This window comes from Haemaphysalis longicornis, unplaced genomic scaffold, assembly GCF_048455015.1.
Source record: "Haemaphysalis longicornis isolate Haplotype H1 unplaced genomic scaffold, Haemaphysalis longicornis Haplotype H1 scaffold_2, whole genome shotgun sequence".
Taxonomy (NCBI): domain Eukaryota; kingdom Metazoa; phylum Arthropoda; class Arachnida; order Ixodida; family Ixodidae; genus Haemaphysalis; species Haemaphysalis longicornis.
Genome location: NW_027526295.1, coordinates 257342358 through 257352439, shown reverse-complemented (window position 1 = coordinate 257352439; position 10082 = coordinate 257342358). Strand labels below are relative to the sequence as shown.

General features: G+C 48.1%; 1 protein-coding gene across 1 annotated transcript; it reads right to left on the bottom strand.

Moving 5' to 3' along the window:
• Positions 1–4716: 4716 nt before the first annotated feature.
• LOC144170470 (V-type proton ATPase subunit E-like) lies at positions 4717–8453 on the bottom strand. Its single transcript, XM_077700298.1, has 3 exons — positions 8364–8453; positions 6288–6572; positions 4717–5398 (listed from the first exon to the last, which is right to left on the bottom strand). The coding sequence occupies exons 1-3, from the start codon at positions 8451–8453 to the stop codon at positions 5084–5086; spliced, it is 690 nt and encodes a 229-aa protein (XP_077556424.1). The 3' UTR covers positions 4717–5083.
• Between the last annotated feature and the right edge of the window lie 1629 nt (positions 8454–10082).

Sequence of the window (10082 nt, the reverse complement as noted above, 5' to 3'; positions counted from 1 at the left end):
GTAACCTAACCTAACCTTAACGTAACCTAACCTAATGTAACCTTATCTAACCAACAGAACCGACAATTTCAAACGCTTAAAAATTTAATAAAAACTTAAATCAAGAAAATCATCGAATCAACTAGAACTACAAACCGAAGAACGACACAGCCACCGGGTTCAAACCTTGGCCTTTGTATCATGAAGCTAAGGCGTAACCACTGCACCATTATGCCAGACATTCCAAACAGCGTCAGCCACGCCCTTCAAATACGAAGCGCGTTGGACGGTGCTTTAGCCGCAGTGCTGGGCTGGGATGCCGTCGGACGTCACTATATACACTGCGTTTTAGGATTCCATTTCATAGTACCTATTTTCTTCCTGCTACTACCTAATCAGCAGTTAAAAGTTCCAATGACGAATATTACCGAGCAAATTAACATGCTGAAGCTGCAGTTGCGTCGAAGTCTGCATTCATATCTCTAATTACAACGTGATCCATGTATCCCTATGATCCAGTGCACAAATTGCTTGCACGGAAGAATTTCGTGCAAACGTTCTCAAGGTAAATCAGACTGTGTGTACGAAATCTCTTAAATGGTATGCAGCACTAAAATGATGATACTACTTGCAAATACATGTATTGTATTGGCCCATCTTAAAGCGAACGGGAGTGAAAGAGCGAAAGAACGCGAATAGCATGGACGAACCGACAAAACACACCGGGAGAGCATGTTTTGTGGGCGCGAATATTGGGTTGGTACACAGCCATATGGCTCCGAATTTTCGTAACTCGCTCCAACAGGCGTATATTTCGTTCACCGAAGCATGAATGCAAAATACAGGTGGTGCACAAATCAGGCAACTGTTCGGCATCGTCGTCGTCATCATCGTCGCCGCCGCCGCCGTCGTCGTCGTCGTCATCATTATCATTATGTATCCTGCTGGATGAAGCCCTCTCCAATAGACTTTAAACCACCGCTGTCTTGCCGTGCCCGGCCTTGTCTAAGCCTTGTCCCAGCTATAGGTTCCGTCTTTAAATGGCTAAGCTAAATTTAAAACATTATACATCCAAGAATGCATTATTAGCGAGTGACAATAAATGTGACTAGGAGTTCAATTACATTTTAATGCTTGCAGCATTTTCGGGAGTCCTTACGCCAGAATGGGTATCATGATAGTCGTCGCACGATCTTCCCGTTGAAGACACCACCTCTCAATTCGTATCGGACCATTTTAACAGCAAAGCTGTTCTTACTGGCCGTAATTCCCGCGTTGCAAAAACTCTTCGAGTGCATACCCATTTAGAGAGATTGGCCACGATTGGCCATAAAAAGAAGACTCCAGCGTCCGCCGTAATCGTGGCAACACTTGCTCGGTATGGGGAAGATGTCCTAGCGTACGCCCCCCGTTCGTTCCTCCTCGAGTCGTCGTGCACATGTGCTCGGTACCGTACGAAAGCCGTCGCGCGCGGCAGCTTCTAAAAGACACCCTGTTTGGGAGAGGTCCTCGCGGCCGCCGCATTCTGTAGAAGCCATTATGGATAATTTGAGACATGGCTACGAGTGTGCCACTTCTTCCAGAGACGACTTGCAGATCCCGCCACCGCTGCCTCGAGTCGATGACGAAGAGCTGGTGGAAGTCTAGAATGATGAGGATGACTTTGCATCCACCACTCACCGCGAAGAAGACGACGACCTCTTCGATACATGTGACGGCGGTTACTAGGACCGGAACTATACAAACAAACAATGATACGGAAACTTAGTTATTATTCTCACCTACAACAGCTTCGCCATTCAAGTCTTGTGCACGAGTGCAAGTTTCCTTGAATTTTTGAATGGCCATTAAAAAATTCGTGATAAATGCTGTTATAGGTAAGTTACGGTTCTTTCAATCACAATTCACAAAACAAACTATCCGGCTTCGAGTAATTTTCAGAAACCTCTTCATAAGTTTCCTTGAAGACAACCCTCACTATTCCTGCATTGCTTGGTATTTCGCTTCAAAATGGACACCGTGAGAGAGAGAGAGAAAAAGAGAGCGAGCAAACTTTATTCAGCAGGTCAAGTCCGAGCCGCGGAGTTGTGAGTCATTGGCCCAGTGGCGTTGCGCAACGAACTCACGGTCCCGTGTTCAGTGCCCGCTCGCGGCGATCATTTTTCTGATGAAGGCGAAAAACAAGAACGCCCATAGGCATGAAACTTTGGCGCGTGCCACAAACTCCCTGAGTGATATAAATTTATCCGCAGTCTTTCACTACGATGGACGCGCAGGTGCAGCGTAGGCGCGTGCAGCCCCAAATAATATCAACTTTCCCTTCAAAGTGGTATCTGCCGGTAACTAAAACGTCAAAATAATTTAGAAGTGCGACATTTATGAGGACTATTAAAAGGTCATAATTCATGTGCTTTCCCCGAACCATGAAGCGAATTTAAGAGCGCTTTTAAGCACCTCCTGCGTTGGAACGCTGCAAAGACGCGTTAACCATCTAGACATGAACACCACATGCGTATGCATTGCATATGGTAAGCCGATACACTCAAGTGTACTTTTCCTTAAGCTTTCAATGACAGTGAGCTCAGGGAATTCCTTTCGTGAAATAACACCATTTAATATAATTCAATTATAGTTGTAATTTATTAATTGAGGCGAAATTCCTATTGTTTCCTATGTTTATGCGTAGGGAGTCACCTAAAATGCAGCCACACGGCTGCCCACCTCATGGCTACATTTGTAGTAGATGACATTTTCCCCCCATGCATATAACTGAACGCAAATCTGGGATTTATGGTGTAGGTCTAAAGAAAACCTGAAAAGAAACTATGCTGCCACATTTGGGTGCATTTCCTGGCATTCACCAAGGTCCCCAGGATTTTTGTTGTTGTTTTGGGCTTTGTTCATTTCCTGTAACATCAGCACTGAATCGCTATTTCTATTCCACGCTACGAATTGTTCACTAACTATCCCCTCGTGATCTTTTGATCTAAGTATGGCTGCATTGAGTCCTGCAATAGCAAAAGGCCACCCTTAAAAAACAACGAAAATAAGTTAAAAAAGTGCCAAAAGAAGAATTGCAGTGAAAAGAAAACTGAAAGCATGCAAAACAACAGGGTGAGGTAGAAATAGAACATCTTGCTTCATGAGAACTAAGACGAGCCGTGATCGCATAGAAAGGTGTTTATTATGCGGTGATGTGAATAACATTTAAATACGAAGAGTATACTACATTCTCGGCACCGTTGGAAACATACTGCGACAGAGTGGAGTACGAACACATTTTTCGCCGTAGTAATGGCATCCGAACAATTTTCGTTCAGCAGCACGGTGCCGCGCGATCTTTCGTTCGAATGTCAATTCAGAGTATGTCGAGAGCCGAATTGAGCAAAAAACTTGTGAACCACTTCGTCACTCCGAGCTTCCCCGCAACTCACTCGGTCGGAATCGCATTCGCAACGTCGCGTTGCCTCGGCAGTGGACGCATTAGAAATCGATCCGGAACTTTTCTAGCCACTGTCCATTATAACACGCTCTGCATAATGCAGAGGCACTTTGCGTGGCCACTGGATAGACGCTTCCTCCGCGTTTCCATCACGTCGCAACTAATATGGTTCCTTACCGAGGCTGGCATGGGCCAAATGGAGCGGTCGCAAGGAGATGGCCTATTTCACCGCGACCAGCGCAGTCCCTTTTTTTCTTCGAAAGGGAACCAGCATGCACGCACCATGGAATATCCGCTTCCCGTTTCCGGAGTATGATGCAAACACTTTCTCTTTACTTCTAACTTCCCCTTATCTTCCTTAACACATCATCTGTATTTTATTCAAGCTCCCCGCTTTCGTAAGTGTCAATAGGAATGAAAGTTTGGAGCTCCATTAAGTGGACAGTCACCAGGAACATTGCATTTCCGAGGGAGGGCTGCCACACTTTTTAGATGCAGGCAGGTACTTGGGCATATCTTGATCCCTAAGTAATGATTATTTGGATTAAAGCGACACTGAAGTAGAAATACGTGTGACTCTAGATTGATAGTCCAGCATACCGAGAACTGAAATATACCACTCATACGCGTAGATGTTTTTGAAATAAGCTAGAAAACAGCGAAAATGTGAAGGCAGGTGCCGCCACCACTGGCTATACAGCGCTACTTGCACTGGATGTGCTTAAACCGTCCGCTGTACGCAACGTCTTTCCTGGCTGACGCGGGACGGCGATAGTGGTCCACACTTGGGGTGTCGGTACCACTTTTCTAGGAAGCGTGCGAGCCGCTACGCACGAGCGGTTGGTTCGACGCCAACATTGGCAGGGCCTCAAAAGGACAATGTTTTTCTTCAACAAAGCGTCAACACTGATCGTGGTTCCCATTGAGGAATATTTTCTTTAGTGGACGCGGGTGTACAGGAAAGCACAACTGACCAAACCACTCGGTACGTGGTAGTATTACATTCGGTTACTTCTATACCGCTATACATCACTGCTCCCTCACTTGCGATCAGCGTCTTGTTAGCGATTTCTCAGCAATTAAGGCATCTTTCGCACTCAATCACCGTTAACATGGCTATGGGAAGGTCAGACTTGTTCGAAACAGACCTGCTGGTTGCCGTCAGTGTGTTTTTTTTTTTTTAAGAAGTAACGGCTATATCTCAGTCGCTTCCGCATTCCGCAGCAAATCACTTGAAGGCAAAACTGTTACGCCACTGAATCCTCTATACAGTTGTCTGAAGGCAATGTGGCCTGTTGAAAGAAAAGTGCGGGAACTGTTTCGCCCTCACTCTTCTGCAATGAGACACCACGTACGAAGCGTGGCGCATGCGCACAGTATCCACGTGAGAGGTAAGCGGTAAACACATGTGCGTCCGAGCGATCCGGTTTTCAACGCGGCGCGGCAAAATATCTAGCGAGTTGGATACGCGCGGGAGCGGCCGATCCCAGGATCTTCCGGCAGCTAAACCGGTTTTGGGAACCAGAGACGCGTACGCAAACGCGTTCTTTTCAGCTTATAGTTTCGCCCTTTAGCCGTGTAAAGAAGAGCGTTCACATGCACTCGGCTATTGTCTCCTTTATTATCTTAGCGAACGACTGACGCCGGGATGGGGCGGCGGCGCTAGTCGCGGTACTTCCGGTTGGCGTTCTTGCCAAAGAGGCCGGTCCTGATCTGGGGCAGGATGCGGCTCGATATGAGCTCGAGGCGGCTCTCCAGCGTGTTCGAGATGAGGATGCGGCCCCTGTTCGTGGCCAGCACGACGCCGCCGAAGCAGCTGTCCGGCAGGAAGTTCACCTTGTCCACGCTCAGCGTCGCCTGGATCTTGGTTTTGTCTTTGAACATCTTGAGCGCAGCGGGCAGCACCGACTCCACGTGGTTCACGTCAGCCCGGCGGCACCTCACCACGACGTCCTTCGCGAGCACCAGCAGCATCCCCTGGCCACGGCGAACCAACACGCGCGTATATTACGAACCCGCGCACAGCCTCAAAAGCACAATGACGTGCTGGTGGCTTTTAAGCGGAAGCGATCACCGCTTCAACCAGAATGCGTATACTCGAATAAAAAAATAGCAGTGGCTTAGCTCCGCTATGCCAGGATGCACGTAGCGTGAGCTAAGGTTCAGCTGGTTATTCTTACGTTTCCTGGTTGTCTAGGATTAGCTGATTAGCATGCTTACTGCTGCTAAAAACTATTTCTAGTCCAATACAATCCAACTTAATCCAATTCAATCCAATCCAGTCGAGCGGCGGTGGCTCCGGCGTGCCAGCTGTGCGCCGTGAGACGTCACTGCTCCACGCGCATGCGCAGCACGGTCCTCCAGGGCCACAAAAAACTGCTTAACCTCGGTTAACCTAACCAAAAAACGCACATGCGAGAATGGCGCTTCTTTCATTGCACGCCCCTTCAGCATACTTTTACATTGAAGCAAGGCGTTGATCAGTTATTTGGCACCCAACAATGTATGTGCGCCCATGTACGCGCAGTACATCCTTTCTTTGGTCTCGCTTCCGGTCATCCTGTCCTTTCTTGAATGCATTTCGATTCGTGTGGTGACCACTGCTTCTATTGTACTTTTTGTATTGTTAGCCGGTTCACTAGTACTCAAAACAGGTCAAAGGCCCGTAGCCGCCATGCATTTGACTGCTGGCTTTAATGTTATCGGAAAGCGTCGGTCACTCGTATCCCCGCTGCAGGTGTAGTAGGTGATATGGCAGTTACATGTACACTTACAGCAGCATTTAGTTACAGGCATACCAAGGAGAATCCCCCTCTCTCCGCCCTAGTGAGGACGAGGGGTGTCGAGTAGCCCCTGCAGTGTGTACCTGGAGGATGAGGTTCTTGAGCAGAGGCTTGTAGCCCTCCTGCTTGGTGATGGCCCCGAGGCATTTCCTGGCCTCGGCGAGCACCTTCTTCACGTGCTCGTTCATGGTGAGCAGGATCCTGAGGCGCGCGGCGTTCTTCATGTGCGAGCTCTGGATCTTGCGCTGGCGCTCCACCTGCTTCTCCTTCTTCGAGTACGCGTTGATGATCTTGATGCGCTGCTCCTGTACCAGCCGCCCCTTCTCCGTGTTGAACTCTTCCTCGGCCTTGGCGTCGATCTCTTGCACCTTTGGAACATGCGGGCAACTTCGCCTCAGACAGCGTTCGCGGGTGAGCCTGAAGGCCCAACTACCTGTACGCGTGAAACCGACGTACTCGCGCAACGACGTACGCTCGCGGTGACATACGCCGCTGCCTTTACGCCGACCGACGACGTCGGAGAGGTCCAGTAACCACATATCACCGCAACGTGCGCGTAAACAATGCGCCGCGCAGTGTGGCTCGACTACTCCGGACTCAGCTTTGTGGCGACCAGTTCGACAACATTTTAACTCAAATAAAACAACTAATGCCTATTCTCACAAAAGTACGTACATTTAATACAGAAACAACTAAAACAGTTCTTGGAACATTAAAAAACGTTAAGGATTAGTATGCATACTTGGCAGGCACAAAAACCCTCCGCTACATTTGGCGTAAACTGCCTTGTTCCCATAGTTGCTCGTTGCTTCGCGTGTTTTGTCCGGTTGTTTGGTCTCCGTATTTTACAAATTACTTCGTTTTATCGCATAATTAATAGTAAAGTTAGCTTATTTATCAATTCGTTGTCTTCTAATGCGACCTGACCACCGATAACATCACCTCCAGAGGTCTACGTCAACCCCGTGCGTCCGAAAGTTGGCGTCAATGTCTGGCGGGCTCTGACTTGGGCGTAACAAGCGCGTAACAATGCATTCGACGTACGCCGGAGTAAGCCGGTTCCTTACGCGCTTACGCCGATTTACGTCGTTGCGCGAGTACGTCGGGTTTACGCCTGCATGTGGTTGGGCCTTAACAGTTATCCAGCTAACCTAACCAAAACCCACCCTTCTCAACCTAACCTAACCTAATTTCACCCTCATAATTTAGATCCGCAAAATTACGGGTGTACCCGTCAACATGTCGTCGGCAAAAGGAAGAACGACAATCGATGCGGGAGAAAAAATTATGTGGAAATTCGGAGAATTATCTACTAATGCGTAGCATTCTTATGCCGCCTGTCTTGAGTGTGAGTTCCATCCAAATTTTTGTTTTGTTTTTTCTAAATCCTGTCCGACCAATTATCTCCAATGACGCTATTATAACGATTACAGGTGAAGCTTTCGCGAAATCTACATTATTGTGGAAATGCCATGCGGCATACTTTTTGACATTTTCCGTAATTTTTTTATATTTTTGTTATTTGTTATTTTTTCAAAATTTCGCATTCTAATGAGAACATTTGGAATTTTCGCAAAATCTGCAATATTGTGGAAATGCAGGGTGTTACACGCTCCTGGCTGTGGAGGTACTCGGCAAAGAATGCTAAGCATTAAAACAGAACAGCACCACTCGGCTGTCCGTGTCGACCACGCCTGGCGTTGACAAAACTGCCGGAATGCCGGAGGAGGTTGCAGTGGCAAAAGCCGGACGTTTGTTTTCACGGCTACGACGCAGGGTTGGTGTAAACGTTAGGAGGGGACTGTCGGAAGAAATTTGCCGAGATTGTTCTCCCGGCGGATGGAAGAATAGGCACTGCCAATTTTCTGCAGCTGATTTCCCTCTGCGGTCAGTCGCTGTGGGCTGCAAATGCACTCTGAATCATCCCGAACCTCCTAACAGCCCGCGAACTGCCAAAGGCCCCGACGCGTACCACTGCACCTCCTGCACCTCCTGCTGCAGGGCACTTTCAAAGGTCGTTCAAAACGACAACGTACGCCACGTTAGGGTCTCACACGGTCGGCATGCAGACGCCTCTTGAGCAAAACAAGAAATGGTAAAGGGAACCAAGAGAGTACAGCCAGCTTGCGCACAAATTTTTGGAAAGAGCGTATTCGTACCTTCTCGTTGGCCTCTTGTTCAATGAACGCCAACATATGCTTTATAGGCTTGGAGACGTCCATTTCGGTGTGGCCCACTTTGGCTGCCATAGCGAGGTTGTCTGCGAGAAAATTTTCCCTCTTCGAAATCTAGGCGCTCTCCGTGTGCTTTCGCGATCGTTCCCAATGTTGTGGCGCCTTACTTTCTCGGAATTAAACGACGCTTGCCTGGGAGTGGCTGCGGTGGTGGTGGCACTCAGTTCGAGCAGCGACAAACTTCCTCTTCTCCTGTGGCTACTCGATAGGGTGCCACGTCGAGAGGCCGCTCGTGCTCTCAAAAAGAGGAAATGCTCGCTTGTGTTTCGAAGCTTCACCTCATCCTGTAACCGGCCTTATTTCTCGTGGTGATTTTTAAAAAGGAGCAACCAATAAAAACAAATACAGTGGCAACCCATTTATCACCTAAATCGGACTAACACCGCCACTTGGAAAACGAAGAAAAAGAACGGTGTCTTTGGCACGAGCAATGGGATGACAAAAACGAAGATAACATCAAAGGGTTTGGAACTCAATGGAGTTGAACTGAAATTGAATGTAATGACTTGTGGCATTGCAGCTTTCTGTCATTTGAGGTCAAGCGCCACCGTGGCGCGTTGGGATGATTTATTTGCCGTTTACGCAATACAAAGCTCTAAGATTTCTCTGCAAAATATTTTGAACTGCGAACAAGTGATCATAACGAAGAAAGGCCAGATAGAGGAGGACATGATGGTGCTCAGTGTAAGCGAAAATAAAATCGTCTGGTCTATCACCCAATAGAAAAAAAAAATTAGCAGTAGCGTAGCTCGGCTATGCCAGGATATACGTAGCGTGAGCTAAGGGTTCAGTTGGTTATTCTTAGCTTTTCTGGTTGTCTATGATTAGCTTGATTGTCATGCTTAGTGCTCTTCAAGGACACACACACGGTATACACATAATGTGACACATGTACATTTATCAAGCGGCTCCGGCGCAGCGTCACCAATCGCCCCAGAGCTAAGCTGGTTCCACAGGCACACGCCGGTGTTGCTGCGACGCACGAGCCATCAGTTCCACACCCGGCCACCCCTCGCGAGATCATCAAGTGGACCAGGCTGCCACGTGCGAAAGGGAGGTCGGCGAAGTCGCTGGGCGCGTGGGGTGTGTCAGAGACGCCGAGCAGCGAGCAACGTTCTGTGCGCCGTGTGACGTCACTGCTCCTCGCGCATGCACAGCACGGCTCTCCAGGAGCCACGCGAAACTGCTCAACCTCGGCCAGTGTAACTCATTCTACAGCACTCATCTGTGCAACTATTCTCAAACAGAGCAACGCATACGCTTTTTCGGGATTGACCAAAGACCTGAATGCGAAGCGAAAACCAAGCTCTTTAAAAATGCTTCAGTTTACACGCATGTATCATTGCAAAAAATTTACACTGAGACGTAGCGGTTTGTGCCTGCGCAAGTCGGGATGCATATCGTTACATCGCGCTTGTAGCAGCGATCGCTCTACTTTTCTCTCGTTTTCGTTCCTTCCCAACTATCATTTTTAGGGGCGAAGCACCTTAGGATTTCGCTTTGTCCGTCCTTTGTCGTCCGTGTACACAGTGTTGCGCATGAGCGAGGAGCATTGGATTGGATTGGATTCTATTCGATTTGTTTTGTATTGGATTAGGTTAAATTGAATTCTATCGGATTGGATTGCATTGGAATTGTATATAC

Excerpts from the sequence above, each read along its gene's own strand:
- LOC144170470 (XM_077700298.1), bottom strand. The coding sequence starts at position 8,453 with ATGGCAGCCAAAGTGGGCCACACCGAAATGGACGTCTCCAAGCCTATA. Across the intron at positions 6,573-8,363 it reads AACAAGAGGCCAACGAGAAG|GTGCAAGAGATCGACGCCAA; the intron begins GTACGAATACGC and ends CATGTTCCAAAG. Across the intron at positions 5,399-6,287 it reads TCAAGAACCTCATCCTCCAG|GGGATGCTGCTGGTGCTCGC; the intron begins GTACACACTGCA and ends CGCCGTGGCCAG.